This window comes from Anguilla rostrata, chromosome 1, assembly GCF_018555375.3.
Source record: "Anguilla rostrata isolate EN2019 chromosome 1, ASM1855537v3, whole genome shotgun sequence".
Taxonomy (NCBI): Eukaryota; Metazoa; Chordata; class Actinopteri; order Anguilliformes; family Anguillidae; genus Anguilla; species Anguilla rostrata.
In genome coordinates, this window is record NC_057933.1 from 67674042 (window position 1) to 67694531 (window position 20490).

The 20490-nt window shown below is 39.9% G+C and overlaps 1 protein-coding gene across 3 annotated transcripts; it reads left to right on the forward strand.

Moving 5' to 3' along the window:
* The first annotated feature begins 1318 nt into the window (after positions 1-1318).
* On the forward strand, positions 1319-19591 carry cdc42se1 (CDC42 small effector 1). 3 transcript variants are annotated; one of them, XM_064352230.1, is made up of 6 exons: positions 1319-1478; positions 6734-6782; positions 7192-7499; positions 10607-10711; positions 15194-15273; positions 16411-19591. In XM_064352230.1, exons 3-5 carry the CDS (start codon positions 7446-7448, stop codon positions 15260-15262), a joined length of 228 nt encoding a protein of 75 aa, XP_064208300.1. In that variant the 5' UTR covers positions 1319-1478; positions 6734-6782; positions 7192-7445; the 3' UTR covers positions 15263-15273; positions 16411-19591. The 3 variants fall into 3 exon arrangements, with proteins under 3 accessions (XP_064208300.1, XP_064208292.1, XP_064208307.1); XM_064352222.1 differs by lacking the exon at positions 6734-6782; XM_064352237.1 differs by lacking the exons at positions 1319-1478; positions 6734-6782 and adding an exon at positions 5916-5937.
* The last annotated feature ends 899 nt before the right edge of the window (positions 19592-20490 follow it).

Genomic DNA, 20490 nt, shown 5'->3' on the forward strand with positions numbered 1-20490 from the left:
AGTATAAGCACTGAGGACTGAGAGGACAGTGGCTGATGACAATACATCGGGGTTGTAGCTAAGCTACTGAAGTGAAGCTACTGAAATGATAAATCTGAATTAAATAAGAATACTGTCTACAGATGATGCGGTGTCATTGATTCATTTACAGTAGATTATTCTAATAAGATTAGGTTGCCAGCTATTGACATAACTGCTGGCAACCTAATCTTATTAGAATAAGATTAGGTTGCCAGCCTGACTGAAATCCTTCTCTCCACAAAGTGTGTGGTTCACTTCTTGCTTGAGGGAAGGCCAGTTCCTTGTATGCACACACTATTTTCTGAACAAAACACCCAAAGCCCTTTGAGATTGACATGTTCACACACCTCTCCTAGCAAACAATACCACAGTTGCCAATGAAGTGCTGAAAATTTTACTCAACCTTGCTTTCAGATTTATTGTGCAATGGCAAACAGATGAATACTTTGGGGAACCAGATCTTGGATTCAGTTCCCACTTATTTGTCATTTATGGTATTTGCTTGAAGTTGGCATATCAATCCAATGATTATGTGTGAAGCCAGTGCATTCTTGGGTAAGCCTATGCCAATTGAGCCATAGGTCAAAAACATATATTGCACTTGTATCGTTATGATGTTGTAACTTGTTGTCATGCCTCCTAGTTTGACTTTACATTACTTTCTGACCTAGCCTATGCTTATTGTGTGAACTGGACTTAATGTGTTCATGGCTATGAATAACTGTTATATAATGAGTACTTTACCTTATCGGACATGTGTTTTGTAGTTGTTCCAGTGGCCTTCGGTGTGCACTTAACGTACGTCTCTTTGGATAAAAGCGCCTGCCAAATAAATTCAATGTGATGTAAAAACAGAAATAAGAAATATAGGTGTAATTACAGATTCCATTCCAATATGAAGCATGTTTTGGCATGCTTCCAGTATGAAGCATAGAATTGGGTGTTACTGTCATAGAAACATTGCAAAAGTAAGGTAGGCTATTTCCTGACATAGGCTGATGCTGAGAAATTTCCACAGTGTTGGAGAGAACAGCTCTTTTTTTAAGCGATGTCTGGAGCTACTGTGAAGTACATGGCCAAGTGGATGTGCCAGACGTAGGACTCACTCATGCACGCACCGATTAGAGACAAGCAACGGTAAAAGGCCTACATTTCAATTATTTGTGTGACTCCGTTCCACGGACCGACTGCCATAGCCAAGTTTCGTTTTAGTGCGCCATTCCATTCTTATCCATTGGAGGCGCTACGTGGTTATGCCTGAGAAATTGGGTTAAAAAAACGAGACCAGTTTAAAAGAAGAATTTCCTGGTTGAGAAAGTTGGAACCACACCTCAGTTGGCTAGCAACTTTGAATAGAGCTTCACGAGTGAGATACACATTGCTACTGGAGACTGCCTTCATGAGGATATCTTTGCTGCTTGAAGTGTGCCGGTTGGTTTGACAAAGAAGCAACCGAGGTAAATTACTCAATTTTTTCTTAAGTTGTTCAGACATACCGAGTCCAACTACAAAACTGGAAGGAAACTTTTGCTTTTTAACGCTGTTAGTCATTAGATTACCCGGGTAAACTTTCTGTGATGTCCACTGTTCGTGAAACAACCATGGTAATTACCAAAATGGTCATAGCCTAGGCTACTCGCAGCTGAATTCTTGCAATGGGAATAGAACACTGATCAGAAAATAGTCAATCCTAATGGATCTTAATTGCAAATTTACGTCCCGTTGTCTCTGTTTGACCGTTGTCTGTTTTTTTTTTTTATTATTTTTTTTTAAAATTATTATTATTTATTTATTGCCTTTCTTAAGTTATTTAGAGTCGCATAGCCACGGATGAGATAATGGTTGCTGTGTTTGGTAAATTTAATTTTATTAGTTTAAATTGTTTTTAATTTACAATTTAGTTTCCAGGGTGTTTTCATGTGGTGTTCTGCCACGGGATTAAACCACGTTACTTGATGAAAATATTTTACAAACGTTAACCAAGGAGATTGCACAATATCAAACCCAATTTTCTCGTTCTGCTATTAAGCCGTGCAGCGTTCGGTTACAGAAAATGAGTTGATTTAAAATCATGCCTTTTTTATTTTCTTCTGGACGACTTTCGCACTACATTAATAGCCTAATCATATCATAGTGTCGCCAATGAACCGGTTGAATGATCGGTTTTTTTCTCGCTAACGCTTAAATCAGAAATAGCCTACAAAGTAAATGTCGGAAGCGACCCTTGCTATGTTTGTCAGAAGTGAGAAGAGTTTCTAGCACCGCTGGTGAGATTCATGTTTGGCATTCGTATATTTTTCACAGGTGTGATAGCCTTAAATTTTTGCTGATGAACATGCAGCGACATAGTGTAGTACTCTAGCAGTTGTAGTTCTTACGATACTCACCAAGACAGTGCTTCAACAAGCTTTAAATGCAGACATGCACTGCTAACAGCATTATATGTCCATGACAGCCAAAGCCATATGCCGTTAGTATGCATGGTGCTGGAATGAAATCGCACCTTTTCGGCAGCCAGTAATGGCTAATGATTCTTCTGTTTTCTCACTTGTATTTTGAACTGTTATTTTTTAGACTTTAACCTAAACACCTGCTATAGGTAATAATCTCTCTGCTGTTAAATATTAATAAAGTATACACCAGGGAAGAACATAGTGCTGTTCTTTTGTAGGCTAATTTGTGGAGGCATGGTCTTGACTGTGTAACTACTAAATTATTAGACCTCTTACACCAAGTGATTTCTCTTCCACCAGGGTTATCAAAATATTTATGTGTAAGAACTGGTGTGTACAAAGGGCAATGTTTTATCACACATGGGTTTTAAAGCATAATTAAGCAGTCGCAAAGCGTTAAATCCTAATGAAAATACCTTTTTGTCATTCCTTCCACAAATAATCATTACACTACCCACCTCACTTTTCCCTGTCTTTTCCTCTAAGCTTTGAATTGCTGGTAATAAGTCTTGCTAAGTTTGCTTGGGTACAGTACAACTGGTAGGATGATTTATGCAAAATTCCAATTAATTCAGCTTCAAAATGAATATAAATAGTGACACACGGCCGGGTGGTTGCCCACATTGGTGAAACGGCAGTAATGGAACTAATCTTAAAATTCTACTGAGCCCAATCTACTGCAGTGTTTTTCATCCAGAAAAAAAACATACTGATTGCACTGAGCAAATAATAGATGACTTATTAAACACAATGACCCTATTTAGGAATTAATAGTTGGATAAACTGCAGTCATCTGGGATTATAGTTGTCCTCTGTTGTTATTTTGTGTGGCTACATCAATGTTTCCATTGAATGAATGCATCAGATTTCACCGAACTCAAGAAAACAGGTGTTGCATTACAGTGGCTCAAAGCATGTTTGCCATGCTTTGTTTTTATGGAAGTAAAATATTGACTTTTGGACTTTCTCTTCACAGCCATTTCATTACTCTCCATTATACAAAATTGAAATATTTAGATTATATCATATGATATTTTATTAATACAACATCTCCTGTATATGTATCATGATATCAGGAACTGTATATATCAACTGATACAAATGAAACTTTATCCATAATTGGACAGTTTAGGGCCAGTCCTCACCAATGCACCTGACCTGGCAATTGTTCTTTTTACTTCCTTGTTTTAATTTGACTTTCATGCTCACCTTAAATAGATATAACATTAAGGTTCCCCACTGTAGTTCAACTCCAGGTTATAGGCTACTAATTTAGTATGCTGATTATCATGCATTGTGAATGCTTAGGCAGTAGCCAAATTAACTTCTGTATTCAGGCACTTGCATATGTGGTACTGCTACAAGTGGAAGTTGCTTTACAATGCTGAGGTTTTGTTTTCCTTAAATGGTTTCAACCAAGTGTCACAGGAAGATGGATAATGCTATGGGTGGAGAATTTTGATCCATTCTGGGATTTAATGCGAAAAAGGGAAGTGCAAGATTAAAAATAAGTGTTTTGGCTGTCTTGTCTATTCAAACATCCAGCACATCATATATGTACCTTGTAGCCCAAACTCCATTTTTCAAAATATTCAAATCTATGATCGGGCCTTAGATATTGTGACGACCTTCTGTTCGACAGTTGTGTGTCCATGATGAAAGAACATTGGTGCCTCTTATAAAATGTGGAAATACAATTAAATTCCGTTGAATATTTCAGTCCTCTTGGAGTGTATTTACTGTTTCTCTGCTGCAACATATAGCTACCTTAATCTTCTTAATTCTTTTGGTTTAAGTGTTTCACACTTACAAAATGGAATATGAAATACAATGTTTTTTATGTAAAAGAAAGCATGGTAAGTTGAATGCTTTGGCATTGTAAGGTGCCAACCTTATGCTGTTCAACGAATGGGAAGAAATATCATTGCCTTACAGGAAGGCTGCTTGAGAGAAACTTAATGCAGACTATAATTGCAGCTGGCTGAAGAACATGGGTTTTGTTTTGTGCTCAGAATAGTTAGAGACGATCTATCTCAAATTTGTTGTGCTCGGCGCTCAATATACGATGGAAGATGAATCCTGGAGGGCTGTGACCTGTACATTGAGGTTTTATGGTCTATTTCCCAGCTATTTGTTGAAATGAATCTAAGCATGTGCTAGCTTCACATTCGTATAACAATCTGACCATTGTAATTATGGGCAACTGGCAGTGGGAATTTTTACCTGGTTTAGCATTTGTTTAAAATGGAAGAAGGCTCTGCACACCAAAAGATTGCGTAAATTCGCTTTGGCGATTACATTTTAATTGAGGATTCATCATTCGCTAATGTGAATTTAAGACATCTTTTGGTGCCTAGAGCCTTTTTTGCCTTGAGTATTAGGCTATGTTATTCAGTGATTTTACTCGCAATCACGTCTGAGCACAGTATCATTTCACTTTAGCCTTTGTTTCAACCATCACTTGAAACTACTTTGGCCTCACCAGTCCTGAACTGTTCTATGTTACAGGGTGTATTGATGCTCTGGTCAATTTACGTTTCCAGGAAAGAGCCTTTGGTGATAGATTGTATTGGTTTACTAATAATTCTAATTATATAAAATGGGTCTGATGTGTTGATCTACGATCATGTTATATCTGAGTCATGATGCACTTCACCTCAATAGATCTCCCCTGTAAATGCTGACAACAGTATTCATGTTACCCTTTCAATGGAGATTCTACTCATCTTTTTGCCACTACCTGGCTTTGTCCTTACCATTTATTGGTTTACCATGTTCTCACCATATTTGCATAAGCTTCAGCCAGTTATTTTGCCTAATCACACCCCAGTGATGGAACACAAAAGTGTTCTGATGGCTGTTGATTGCAAGTGGTGAATATTTGTGAAGAAGACGAAAGTTTTGAGGCATAGGGAAGTTTAACAAAAGGCTGCTTTTGCTAAAAATGGTAGCTCCCTGAGGATATTTTCTGAGAAAAATGTGAGAAACTGTGGCCATGCCAGGGTAGGGAAAAATGGAAAAGCTGTATAGCTATTTAGTCCCTCTTGGTCTCATCAGCCACAGGTAATCTGACAGTATTTGTATAGGATTGCTAAATATACCTACAAATGAATTCCATTTTATTCATTTATTATTCTAAAAAATTTTTATTAAAAAATCCAGCCAGTCCTGTTATACACTTAATATTAATAATTATGTGAGAGCATGATAGGTTGGCCTAGTGTTATCTTCCACTGTTTTCTGTGGTGAAGCAGTGAATGGAGCCAGCTCTTGGTATCTCTCCTCTGCACACACTCCCTCACTCCCTTCGGGCACATTGTGAAGACTTCAGGCTTGTAGGGGACTGGGGGTGGTGTAGTTGAATGCTTCCACTTCTTTGCCACTGCACACCCTTCCCTCTGTCTCCTGTCAGTGTTTCTGCATTATCTGCCCAGTCCTGCCTTTTGCCAGAGCCCTCAACATGGTAAGCAGCCAGAGATTTTGACAGCTCCAGGAGCAGGTGTACCCTGTTTTTTCCTCTTCCAGTTCCTCAAGTTTTAAGCTGCAGTATTCAAGATATTTGCAATGCAATGTGAAATTATGATTTTGTCTGTCATTTTTGCCTTGTGCAACATTTCCTATCGGGTAGGGCTTCACAAGTGCTAGATACAAATATTCAAGATATTTTTGCTTTGAAACACAACTGTGTTTTAACTTGAAGGAGTTGTACATTTCTTTGCCTTGTTGCATGCAGATTATATGTCTCATGGCTTTGGGATTACACATAGTAATTGTTTAAGTGTGAAAATGTATTAATTGCACTACTGAAAGTGTTTTTCATTTGTATTCTTGTCACTAGCCGTGAGTATTAGGCAATGTGTAGGCCTTAGCCTTGGAATAAGGTGATATCCTGCACTTTGAACCTCTGTAGGAGACAAGAGTACTGAAACCAAAGACAAAGAGAGCACAGAGCTTCAGATGGAGGAATGTTCAGTTTTCTTTCCCTTAAAGCATGAGTGATCAGTTCATTGCCAAAAATAAACTGTAATATTTGCCAAGTGCCGAGAAGCTGGCCACAGAAATATGAACATCTAGGCTACACAAGGAACCAAGAAAGTCCATAAAAGGGATGTGAAGATCAGTTGACTTGGATTACATTTGTATTCATCACATTGATGGGGTTTTCCTTTTGTGTCACTCAAAGTACAGAAGTGATCTATGGGGAAAGTTTAAACAAGGGCTGAAAGATACTTTTGAAGTACTTTTGTTTTCGTCAAAAGGAAATGGGGAAGTGAGAGGTCTGTAGCTGTAAACAAATTGAAGGTCCAGGTAAATGCAGGAAGTCTTAAGCTTTCTGTTGTATTTGCTTTCAGTTTTATTATTTAATTGTTGGTCTTGTGCTAATTTGCTTCATAATGTGGTCACCATGTGATTTGCTTTGTTTTCAAGATAAATTACTTGTGTGTTGCTTTTCAGCTTCATATAAGCTAAAATTAGTTATCTAAGCTAAGTGCTTCAGTACTGACCAAATTGCACATGGACTTTTTTGACAGAGATCAATTTGTTCTTTTTTATTCTAATCAATTATAAGTCATTACTATCATAAGACTGAGTCTGTGGGGGGGAAAAAGTCTGCTAAATGGTCAAGATACTTATAAGCATACATAATCTTCTCCGGATATCTTGTTTTCTTTCCCTTAGAGCTATCAGCTAATGGAATCTGTTTGTGTTTTGACAGGTAAAAACAGAGGCAGTGAGACTCCTAAGATACAGACCTGAGGAGTTCAACTGTAAGGAAGACATCAGGAAGACTTGAAGGGTTTGGGAGCATTTGGGACTGGTTTGGGGGGATGAAACATTTTCTGGACAATTTTCAGAAATTCCTGAACTTCAGAAATTGAGGAAAAGACAGCAGGTGTGCCTTCCTCTGCATCTTCAGCTGCCTGCAGGGTGGCGACAGAGAGTCAAGAGCTGAATTGGAGGATACCAGGGATGAGCGAGTTCTGGCACAAGATGAGTTGCTGTGTGGTGGCCAAACCCCCACCGGTGAGGTTTTAAAAAAAATATTTTTAATATAAGTCCTCTTTCCGTGATTATCTTCCCATGATCCCCGTGAGTTTCAGCAATGAACTCTTACTGTGCCTTGTGTATTCTGGAATCTGTGCCGGTGTGAGGGTCTTGTATGTTAGCCATCGCCATGTGTTGTATAGGTCCTGTTTCTTAACTTTCTCCCTACAGAGATTTTGTAATGGTGTCAGTCAGGATGTCCATCACATGCAAACAGAAATAAGTTAAACTGCTGCAAATGGGAAACTGGACAAATGAATCTTTTTAAATAATTCACTAACATAAATCAAAGAATCTCTGGCAAGAGTGTGTAGGCATGTATGTGAGAGTACGCCTAAACATGAATTGCAGCGAGACAAAGACGTCCCTGTCTGATGCGGCCATCAGATCCTACTGAGGGATCCATAGCATAGAAACTGGGTTCCTGGAACATTCATTGGAAATGAGTTTTTGCAAGGAGTACAAAGCATTGAAAATGTAAGAGTACTTTTATCTGAACTTTCAGTCCCCTTAGTTCCAGTGAAGGCAAATCTTAATGCTGCAGTATACAATCACATTCTAGACGATTCTGTGCTTCTCCAAAGTTTGGGGAAGACCTTTTCCTGTTTCAGCATGGGTACACAGCAAGGTCCATATAGAAATGGTTTTGTCAACCGGTGTGGAAGAACTTGACTGGCCTGCACTGAGCTCTGACTGCAACCTCATCCAACACCTTTTGGGATCAATTGGAAAGTGAACTGCAAGCCCCAGGCCTAATCGCCCAATCAGTGCTCGACCTCACTAGTGCTCTTCTGACTCAATGGAAATAAATCCCTGCAGCAATGGGCCAACATCTATTAAAAAGCCTTCCCAGAATAGTGAAGGTTGTTATTGCAGCAAAGGGTGGACCAACTCCATATTAATCGCCATAATTTTGGATGAGCTGTTGGATGTCATGTGTCCACATACTTTTGGCAATGTAGTGTAGAAAAGTGACCCCACTGATGGTGTGAGTATTTATTCAATTTCATAGCCTATAATGATAGAATAAATACAAATAGTATTCTTATGTAGGTGAACTTGTACAAATTACTGACAAACTTATTTAGTTTTATTTTTATTGTATATCCAGACATACAAACATGAACACAGTTATAGAAATGAATTACAGAAGATAACCTTTTGCATTTTAATACATCATAAATAAAGGTTGAAAGTGACATTCAGTGTTTCTGAGGTAAATGTTTCCTTTTGCTGTGGTGGTCACTTTTGGTTGGATTTTATGAGGTTATAATTCATGAGAATATTTGAAATTTTCTTTTGGTGGGAGATGGAGGTCAGTTACGGGACCGATTTCTATATGACACCGGCACTCCAAGAACAATGTTATCCTCCCCAGTTTGGATCATATCAGAACTGCCGTGTACATACTGTGGGTGTTTGTCCAGCCCCATGTTGAGACTTCCTCTGCTGCCTGATGCCAGGGATGAATGTGGATAGCAAGGAAAGAACTGCCCTCCTCTGACCCCTACACTTCCATACTGGCAGGCGGACTAGTGCACTCTGCCTCCTGCTCTCTCATTCCCTGGCCTGTGCTGCCTGGTGGCTGACTGACAGGTGACCTTTGACCCTAGTCTGATTGTAGTGAGGGTTCTGTAATGTTGCCCAGTTTACACCCTTCACCCTTTTTGGCGGAGCTACGTTCAACAATGAGCGAGGGCTCAGGGGGGAGGAAGTCTGCCGGTCGAGTGTTGGGAACGAGCAGCCTTCCTATCGCGCCCTCCCCCTTCCTCCCCTTTTTTTCTTTTTTTTTGTTTTGTATTTTTAGGCTTGTGTTTGTTCTATTGTTGGCAAGTAAGTGGGCTGGAGCAGTGGTTTTTATTAAGCATACACACATGTCATTTCCCAGCAGACTGAGACATGTTTCATGTTGTTTTGGAAGGGGGTGATGGTTTTTCCTCCTGGGATGTTTAAATGTAACCATTGTTAGTCCCTGCCCATTCAGCAAACTTGTACAATCAGTAGACCTCTGCTCACAGCACCGTGCCAGTGTAGTCATTGCTTATTTTGCAATGACTACACTGTGTGTATCTTTATTATGGGGTAACTGTTTTATTTAAATGAAGCGGTTGGATACTTGTGCAGTCATGAGTATGCGGCAATACAGAGACCTTTGAAAAATGTGTTACTGGGGATGAATGATTCGGGTGTATGGCACTGTCATGTGACCAAAAGCCAATATAAGGTAGGGAACAGGGAAGTTTAGGACTGTGATGTCCTCCGCAAGCATAGCATGTAGCGACAGGTAGGAACAGTAGTGATTCTCTGAACTTGTGGACATGTGATGACAAGTTCTCTACAAAACAGGATCAAGATCTAATGGCGGAAAAGTATTAGAAACTTAGTATGGCCTGACTTTCTGTGTGAAATGTATGAGTTTGCAGCGTTAAAAGACCACAGAAATGTAGCACTAAACAGAGCTAATACAAATGCTAAACATGTAGTATCTGTGTGCTTGGTACCACATTTGCTGGATTAAATGAATACATATTTGACTGCTGCCATCAAGGAAAACTGAAAGTTGAAAATTAAAGTTGGAGCAAGGCTTTATATTGTGTCATAAAACGGTATTTATTTGAACACCTGCGGTGTCTTTTCATAGGCTTGTTACTAAGAGAACTCGGCAATGTTTTTGTCTAACATTCATACAATAGTACTGTAATGAGCGTATAGTCATAAAGATTTTCTGCTGCGAGTGATTATGCTCTCGGCATGGAAATGAGTGAGAAGATTGCCCTTATTATAAGCAATGAAACCTCTTTGGAAAGAATGTTATCCATAATGACGGGGTTGTCTTAATCTTTATATTATATTGGTATTACCGGTATTTTGGAAAGATCTCGGTGACTCACATCAGGGGTGGTCTTCCAGGCAACTGCATGTATATTGAAAAATAATACTAAACCCCACTGACTAAAAGAGAGATCTTGCTGATTCTGCGTTTACAGAAATGTACATCCTGATTAATGTGGAATTGATTTAAGCTTTACTTTTGTTTCTTCTGTCCGTAGACGTGGCTAATGTGGCAGATTTTCTTTTTGTTTCAGAAGAAGAAGAGGAGGAAGATTGATCGCAGCATGATCGGCGAGCCTATGAACTTTGTCCACCTGACACACATTGGTTCTGGGGAGATGGCAGAGGGGTTTTCCCCGGTAAGAGTCCGACAGTGAGAGGTCTTGCTGACATGGTGCTGGAATTATGGCAGGGAATGAGTTTCATGGTCAGGAACCACTGTTGCATGGACTATATTACTGCTTATTGTCATTTCAGTCATTTTACCATACTCCAAATATCAAGATGTAATGGTTGGTTGTATTACACCAAACTGGGGCACAATCTTTGTTTCTCTGTCTGCGGTGTTACAGTAATCCTTGGATTTCCTAACACAACAGGAAAAATAATTATACATTCACATCAAACCAGTGCTGCAGGACAGAATAACAGCACAGCAATATAGTCCACACACTATGCTCTAGCTCTCAGATACTGAAGAATTCATTTTCAAATACATCATGAATCCAGTCAGTTTTCACCTGTGCTGATTCTTTGTCTGGGTCAGAATTCTTGGCTGTTTGCTAACTACTAATGTGGTGTGTGGACTCTATTGCCTTCAGCATCCTTGTGTCTGACTGTTGTACTGCATGTGTGCTGTCTAGCACTGCTGAAGCTAGAGCATGGGAGCTAGCTACTGTCCAGATGGACACCGTCTGCCACATGATATGGGTGAACCTAGCCTCTTCTTGCAGCTCATGTAAAACGCCCCTTTAGCCTCCACAAACCAACTGTCCCATGGTGCAGGTTAATATAATTTCAGTTCCCCAGACAGGTGCCCTGAAGCCCTCTGATTTGAAACCTGAGTTAATGAATGAGACTGGGTGATAATTGCCTTTCTTTGCAAGGCTACAGGCAGTAACGTGGAGAAACAGCCTGGAGAGCGTCTGGTTCTGGTAGCTAAACTGCTCAATTGCAAGTGTGAGAGCATTGGAGAGAGGGTGACTGAGTGTGTACACTAAGGTAGATAAATATCATTCTCTTCTCTAGAAATTAATCTGCAGTCTTAACAGTCCCTTTCATAGTGGGCTTCTTTACTGTTTACTGAACAAGCACAATAATTTAACCACGCCCCCTATTTTGTTCACTATTGGGTGTGTGGTTTTCCTAAATTGTCTATGCACGTAATTTCTGCCTTCAGACTGTACTTGCCCCTGCCCCCAATTGCATCCCACACCTATAATCTTGTCTACAGTTGATGTCTGTTTGTGTTAAATAACTCAGTGGGCCACACTTAGAAATCTTAGAAATAGTATGTGTCTGCATTCATTGGAGAGTATGAATAAAATTTGATATTAGCCACTGCTGCAGTGTTGGGTAAGATGTTTAGAGAAGGCATGGGGTGGTTGGTTGGAGTGGGAGTGGCAGCAGCAGTGCAGTTTTTCTAGATTCTTGCCAGTGGCCAGGCTTGTTGTCATGGCAAGCTTATTTCAGCCCAAACCTCACACATTTGAGCATGCTCAGTGCCTGGCTGGCTGGAAAATTGTCAGGACAAATATTATTGGCTTGGAATTCCACAGAGGAGAGAGATTTGGGAAAGGGAATGTCTTTTATGTGTAAAAGGGTGTTTCGCGTACTCATTCGAAGAATGAAGAAAAAGCCAGCACTTGCCAACTATGTACAACTGTTTTTAAAAATTTTTTTATTTAGGTTATATATAAATAACAACCCTAATTTGTCACACCTAACTGTACTGATCAGTAACTCAACAAGATCTCTAGCTGTTGAATGATGTGTGCTTTGTTAGGGTTAGAGTAAAAACCTACAGGACGATAGATCTCCTGGAACTGGGCTGATTACCACTGCTTTAAGCTGTCTTTTTTTAAGATTCAAATTACATCAGCCAAAAGCAATCTGTGCAAACAGCCCCCCCCCCCCTTCCCAATTCACATTGTGAAATGGTACATCTACAGCTCTCTTTTATGTCCCCAAACACCCCCTACCTTTTCTGCCCAGTCTAGAACCTGCTTAAAAAATCTGTGCAGACGATGGAAGTGCCCCTGTTAATCAGCCTTGAAATAGACCCCCTTCCTGAGAGCCGGATGTGGGCAAAGTGAAAGAGTGGTGGTGCTGCAGCTGGCTGGTGGGAGGGGCCCATGAAATGAATGGGCCCCTCTGTGGCTCTGAGCACGGGAGACTGGCCGAACTCCTCCTCTAGTCCTTTATGCACTCCGCTCCCCTGCAGTAGTGTAGTGTCTTGTAGTCCTGTTATTTCTGGATGCAATGCACAGTGCTTTAGATGGATTTGACATTTTTAAGAAGGGTGCAGAGGTTAAGCCAATGTGGCTACAGCGATTGTCACTTTGTGTGCCTGAAAACTGGTTGACTGGGTTTGAGAGTGATACAATTGCAATTGTGCAATTTTTGAAAACTGCCACTTTCCACGCAGGCAGTTTTAATACTGCTTCTTTCATTTGGCACTTTTGTTTGATAATATGTGTATAACAGCATGGCTTTTTTAAATATACAGTGTTGCTTTATTTCACTTAGGAGAAAAGCATTGGTTAGGCAGTAAGTGCATGTAGGGGTGACGTATTCCTAAATCCACTACCTTATCTGACATGTCGGTTTACTGTGCTGCTGTATCTGTGATAGTTCTATCTATGGAAAATGGTATTTGTTTCTCCTGTCAGTATGGCATAGTCTGTCCATTCGTCAGGTATTCATTGCATCATTTTGTTGCAAATGCAGTTAAATCCAGAGTGAAGAGGCGTGTGTGCGTGCACTGTCTTTAGTGTGCCATTGGTGTTCAGGATTGAGCTGAGGGTGTGTGTTCCCTAGCATTAGTGTGGCATTGTCTGGCTGATAAAAGCCAAGGGCCCTGGGTGTGTGTAGCTGGCCTGTACTTGTGCAGTCTCATCCAATCCATGTGACTCCCAAGTTCAAGAGCCAAGCAGTATGTTGTTGCATTTAACCCTTTTGTTTCACACTAAGTTTCATTTTCTTTTTTTGTTGACTTAAATGACTACTTGGTGTTTTAGGGGAATACACAAAAGGGAGCATTGTGAAAATGAGCTGTGTAAACTACCTGACTGTTACGCTCTGGGAATCTCTCTAGACTTCTGTACAGTCGGTTTGACCAGTCAACCACCTCTTTTCTTGATCTGACTGGGAGGGGCTCACATTCAAACACAAAAACATTGAATCCTTTATTATATAATTGTATTAGCATTGCATTTCTGGAACTAAAACACAGCCATCTCCACTTTTTACCTGTTTTACTTATACTTTGTCATTTGGTGTGACCACCATAACAGTACTGCAGGTACAGGGTCTACTGATAATTGACACATTCTTTCCTGCACTTCATGATTCTGCTGGGAGAACAAGTTCTGTTGGTCTATGTACTTGAAGCGTGGAATCTATATGCATGCTTTTTCCTGGTTGCTCATTTTTATGTGATGTGACTGTAAAATTATGTAAGGATTCATTGGATCCGGAATGTAACACAAAAAGTCTTCTTTTCCTCTTTTTTTATATCCTCCAACCCTGGAGGCCGTAAGACGTGTTCCTTGTGCATAGAATACCTGTGATGTAATGGCAGGTGTCAGATAAGGGTGCGTCGTTCGGCTGTGTGTGCCCAAGGCAAGCCTGTGCACGATCTGTCAGCACATTCTAGGAGAATGTTCTGTTATTGATAGCTGCAGTCCTGTTGCTTGTCTTTTCGGTATCTGTGGAGTATCCTTATGAACCATGATCATTTGTACTCGTTTAAACAAAAGTGACATAACTGCGTAACTTTGGCGATGGGCAGAAAAGGCCCCTTTGTGCCTGATATCAAGTGAGAGCTGTGATCATCACACCTGAAGAGGGCGTGGGACAAACTCAGCAATCAAAATGAAGCTGGCATTCAAATATGCCAAATGCCCTCAAGGAGCCATCCACTTTAACTCTGAAACGGTGTTTCCCACAGACTGAGTCGGTAAGGGAGAGAGAGTGTCCTGTTGTGGCCTCGCTCAGGGATTCATATTACTTATCTAGTCGATGGCAAATAAATTGGCTAAAGATTGCATCCCAGCTGTATATAATGTGAAGTTAAAAAACGGGCCAGACTGGGGAAATGACTCCTGATCTCTATCGGTGGGGCCGGGGGGCGGCTAGGCCATCAGCATGCTTGCTTCACAGCGAAGCACTATTTTTAGTGTTCTTTATAGCACTGTACCATTGTGTTAAACTTGCATGAAGATGTGCTACTACAGAGTGCAAACACGAACGCAACCTAGAACCTACTTGCCTTGATAAAGGTTGTTATGTATTAGAGTTTTTAATAACCTGATAAGTTAATCTTACGTTAACTTATCGATTTGATTCCTTCCAGATATATAGGATGGTTACAGTCACACAGGAGATTTGTGTAAAATAGCTTAGCATCCTTTTTTACTAATGATTAGCTATGAACTCAAAACTATTATTTTGTATTGAAATGTGTAAGTTACCTGCTACTGTAAATGTGGAGGTACTTCAGAGTAGTGCTGCCTAAAGCCACCTCAAGTCCAAGGTCAGCAGCCTTGCAGGAAGGAAATGTACTGTGCCTGGAAATGACCGCATGCAGATGACGTGTAACGTGTGTCCCTCTCCCGCAGTCGGGGCCGATCCAGGAACAGATGAGGTCAAAAGGACCAAGCGCAAATGGCCGCAACAGCTTGTTATAGCCGCCAAGGAGGTGAGTGTCTCTGCAGCGCCTGGCACCACTTCAGAATAGGGTCTGCTGTCTGTTGACTGCCAGTCGGTATCCCAAAAAAAATTGCCTCTGTTCTGTGACTGTGAAGCTTGTTTCAGAAGATGCATGGTAATGTTTCCTTTGTGTATGCATGGTCAGTGCCTTTGTGAGAGGGTTCAAGTTACCAGAGTATACTCCTGAGTTCTGCTGAGGCCTGTCATTCCAAGGCCTGCTTTAGCCATACTTACCGTAGTTCTTACTATAGAAGGCAGCTGCAAAAAAGTTCCCGTCTGTTCCTAGTAAGCCCTAGGCCGTATCCGAATCGGCTCCAAACTAATTTTGCCTGCTTAAATAATTTTGTGTACTCGGTATAATCAGTAGCAGGCAAGTATGCTGATTTGGACATGACCCTCAAAAGGCATAAACTGCTTCGCATCATGAGTGCTGTGTTCATCCCTGAATACATGAATTCAACCTTACCCAGGTAGCCCTACAGCCTATTGCCACACTCTGTTTGCTCTCCAGGCCAAGCTTCACTCAGTGCAATATACATAGGCTTCTTGTCCTTCTGTGACATTGTGGGACTGTTTTGTAAACGTGAGCTGCTGAATATGAGCTGTTGGACTGATAGGAAATTGAACAGAATCAGTATCAGTAATGTAAAAAATCCCTGCAAGTTAGCCATCTTCTGCTCTGTTGTGTCTTGTTTCTACTGTTGTCATTGTGTTTACAGTGGTCACATTAACACTTTTTTTTTTTGTTTGTTTGTTTTTTTTTGTACCACCATAAGGCGGTGGAGTTGGAAGAGTTTGGACAATGACTGCATTGCCGTTAAGAATACAGTAATGATGTAGGATAGTTCCAAGTGTGACAGAGCTCTTGTGGAAAAATGTATTCAGAAAAGGCTAGTCAGCCTACCCACTTTTTCACAGGCTTGCCCAAAGATTTATTTCTGTCTACACCACTGTAGCTTGCTCAATATGAGTAAACAGAGGGGTTTTTTTATATTACTCGCAAACATTTGTTTTGATTAGAACACCAAAACATTATTTTTAGCTTATTTATACTGCAAGCAGTAAATAAAACCTGAATTATATTGCATGAACTTCTCTTCACCTCGAGTTCTAACCTCTGTTTCAGAAATAAAGGAACAACGGGGGATCTTCTGACTCCTCTGCCACCCTTCTCCCAAAGCAGCTGTCACATGGGGACCTGACACCCCACATGTAGCACTTGGCATCCCTGGAAATATCATGGTCTATCCCCAGTCCTGCATCCTAGTCTAGTTTCTGGTTCTTCCAACAACTGCTGTGATCCATTTGCTGCACATCCAAATAAGGAATATATCTTCTATAGAAATGTATTCCAGCTCCTTGAGTCAATCTGTTTCCAATGGAGAAAGAGACATGTGGTTTTGTTTTTTGTTTTTGCTTTTTAAAGGAAAGTATTTAGTGGTTTGCCAAACCGTGGAGTGTGGAATTGCATTGTAACCTTACCTGGATTATGTGGGAGATTTTCTGTGGAAGAGAGATGGCGTGTGGGGGTGGGGTAAGCAGCATGTCCGTACACTGGCCATATTCGCTTGAAAGAGAACAGCCATGGACAGTTCGGGATCGCTCCTGATCTCCCATCCCGGAAACGCTCATCATTCTACCAACCAGCCAGGACTCCATTTACACTCTACAACCTAGCAAACAAGGATGCTCCATTACTCTGTGTTTCTCAGAGGTGTGCTTTTTACGCACAAGAGGTGCTGGACAAGTGCTGTGCAAGTGTTTTTATTAGTTTTTCAGAATGGACCATTTTTTATTTTTTACAGAATTATATCAAAAACTTTCAATGGTTGCACAGGTAATTCACATTAGCCAATCAATGTTTGTTCATTACTATTAGTTTTGTGATTGTTGCATAGTATTGTTAAGATGAGGCACTATGTGCTGTATCCTGGTTAAAGTTCTGAAAAGTGGGGTTTAGTTCAACCAGCAGAATACCAAAGATTCTTTTTTTTTTTTTTTTTTTGTATGCTTGTTTGTTTGAAGTCATCAACTGAGTGTCATCTGAACAAGTGTAGTCATAGTCAGCTTATAGATCACACAGAATAGTGGCAAGAAACACAAGAGTGAATTAATTTTGTATGCACCAAAGTGCCATTCTGTGGCATAAATATTATGTTTGCTTGTTTAGATGTCATAATCATAACTGAACCCCAGTATATAACAACCTATGGGTGCTTTGTTGCTGTTTAGTGGAATTTATTTATTTATATGCCAATCATCGTAGTTTTTACTTTACACTGGATAGCACTGTTTCTTAACAAAGCCATGTCCTTGCCTAATGTTCCATCTGAGGTTCAACTGCAACTTTCTTGTGGTTGTTACTGAAAATTATGAAATTCTCATACCTCTAGACTGCTGGCTTTCTCTAGTTGTTTTTTTTTTTTTCTTTTTTTTTTTTTTTCTTTCTACATGTCAAAATCACAGGGTGTGAATCTTGTTTTTCAGGCATTTCTTTTAATCCCTTCCTAAATGTTTAGTTTGTGCACAGAGTTTGAAGTCACCTCCTTCCTTCATGTGAGAACCCATAAATGGCACAGAATTTTCTCAAGTCCCGAACAGATGTTCCTCCATTTTTTCAAGTTCACTTAGTCTTACAAAAGCATCAAATTAGACATTGATTGCTGTGATCCATTTTGAAACTAAGACCGGGCTGAAGAATCTGGTATTCTCAAGGATGGTTTTTTGACTGAGTCTCAGAGTATTTGAAAGTCCAAGAGTGAATAATGAATTGAATTGAATAAAATCTATTTTTTAGATCGTAGCCATATTTTAAGCACTTGAGAGGCTTGAATTTTAATCAGAAACTGATAGGCATTAGTTTTTTTAGAACCTAATAATTATGATCAGTTGCGAAAATGGGGTGCTTTTGGAACACAAACCCCAAATGAGTACAATAAAATGGCTTTAGAGTATGTTTGGGAGAAGTGCTTATTTCACAGTGCTGTCAAGGACTGTGACTCTCAAACTGCCTTCAAAGAAATTGGTGAGTAATTCCCCTTTTATTAAATTATCTCTTAACTGATCTGCTGTATTCCGTGAAACCCTCATGGATGGGGGAGGTCATGTACTGTACTGCAGTGTAATCAAGAATACATAACCCATCACTGGTCCTGCTCAGAATGGACCTTCTGCATGGAAATCAGCTCTAGTGATCCAGATAAGTATGGGCAAGGATTGTCAAAGCAAGAGATCAGGCAATGGTCACTGGACTGGACATCATGGATCTTTTTGTTTATGTGGCAGGGATGTAAAAAGTGCCTTTAGGTCTGTTCCAGAAGGTTGGCATGAAGGCACCTCCTGCTTGTACACTGTGAGGGGAACTTATTGGTTTTTTTTTGGACTCAAATTTTGTTTCAGTGGTGATGTCACACAGTGTAATTCCCTTGCATAAAATTCAGTAGGGTAGGATTAAATGGTAAATAGCTACCCTGATGAGGTATTTCACAGATCATAAATTTGCATATTTTAGCAACTATAGGAACTAAAACAGTTCTATTTTTCCTATTACTTGTATTCATCAGCATCAATCTCTCAATGAATTCTGTGACAGCTGTATCATTTTATTATTTTGTCATTATTTGATGTAACTGTAGATGTAACAATGGTAAAACAATGGTGTGTCCACTGGATATCTGGTCATTTGAGGGGCAAGTCACTATAAAATTGCTAAAATTATTTTTAAACTGAATTATTTTGTTTTTATAGTTTTTTTTTTCTTCTTTCTAGTATGTATGTCTCCAAATTGTTAGAATCTTTAAAAAGTGGCTTCATTGGGGAGGGGAGGGGGTGTCATTCCCTGTCAGTGGGACATGCAGCAATTTTTTTCCTTCATTTGTAAGATGACTGAATTACTGAAAATCGCATTACAGAAAGTGCACACACACGTTTGTATTGCAGCTTCACTGCCATGTATTCTGCTCCAGTGGCTGGGTTCTTTAAAAGCACTCTGACTTATTCCAGAGTGACACACTGTACATTTTTTTGACAAAGCCAATGACAACTACCAAGTGTCTGCAAATGAGATTCATTTACCATGATCAACAGTTTAACTGCCAAGCACTTCAACAAGATTGATCCATTTCTTGTAGTGGCTGTGTGATCACTTGGAATGATTGGCAGATGTAGACCCATGCATACAGCACATGCGTGATGAGGCTTTTCACTTGTATGAATGTGGATGCAAAATGCAACATGTCTTTTTCTTTTCCTGTGGCCCTGAGCCCTCGGGTTTTATTGAGAAATACAGTTGATATTTTAAGTACCAAGTATGTGTTCTGTGTTTTTGTTAAAGCTCCACGTTTGGTTCCTTTGGGCCAGGAAATTGGAGTGAAATGTCATTTAAGGTGGCAGCTTTATATATTGGGGTTACAATGCTACAGTGTTATAATGTTGGGCAAGCATGTACACACTCATGTAGAGGAAATACTAGTGCACTGTAACCTAATGTTCCATATGAAAATTGGTGATCTTATTGTAATGATTACATATACATGACCAATTGATGCAATAGTGTACAAGATCTGCTCTTTAAAATAGGGCTGCACTATATTGACAGTGCTGGAGAAAGGTTTTTGTCTATGTATATAAAATGTTGACTACAGTCAAAGGCTATTTTCTTTCCCACAGTAATCGGTTATGCATTTTTTATGTTACTGGGGAATGTTTATTTATTGTTGTATTTAGCCATACTTGATTACCTTTTTCCTGGGGACCAATTTTACAAGCCTCAGTGGCAATATATAACCCATTAATAACCTTTGATAAGCATACAATTTTGAAGTGCTTGTGCTGGGAAAACTGAACACCATTTCTGACTAAGCCATAAATTTACACTACAGGTAGAGATTTAATATTAAGTATTCAATTTTGGTTCAGAGATTCTAGAAAGGAGCAGTGTAGTTTTTATATTTTGGAAGTAAAAGTCCTACATAAAATTTCCAAATGCACATCAGCATGTGGAAACAGTCACTCTTTATCACAATAGCACCACCATGCCTGATATACCATTTCAAGTCAATATTGAACCATACCAACATCTTAGCTGTAGCATAGTTCTGCCTCACTCACAGCAGGGCAGATCCATTCTCTGGTGGGCAAGTCAAATGAAGGAATCCACAAATTGCACACACAGTCCAGAGGAAAACCAAGCAACATTAAAAGGATA

Coding starts and splice junctions, on each gene's coding strand:
- cdc42se1 (XM_064352230.1), top strand. CDS start 7,446: ATGAGCGAGTTCTGGCACAAGATGAGTTGCTGTGTGGTGGCCAAACCC. Junction 7,500..10,606: donor TGGTGGCCAAACCCCCACCG/GTGAGGTTTTAA, acceptor TTTTTGTTTCAG/AAGAAGAAGAGGAGGAAGAT. Junction 10,712..15,193: donor TGGCAGAGGGGTTTTCCCCG/GTAAGAGTCCGA, acceptor CCTCTCCCGCAG/TCGGGGCCGATCCAGGAACA.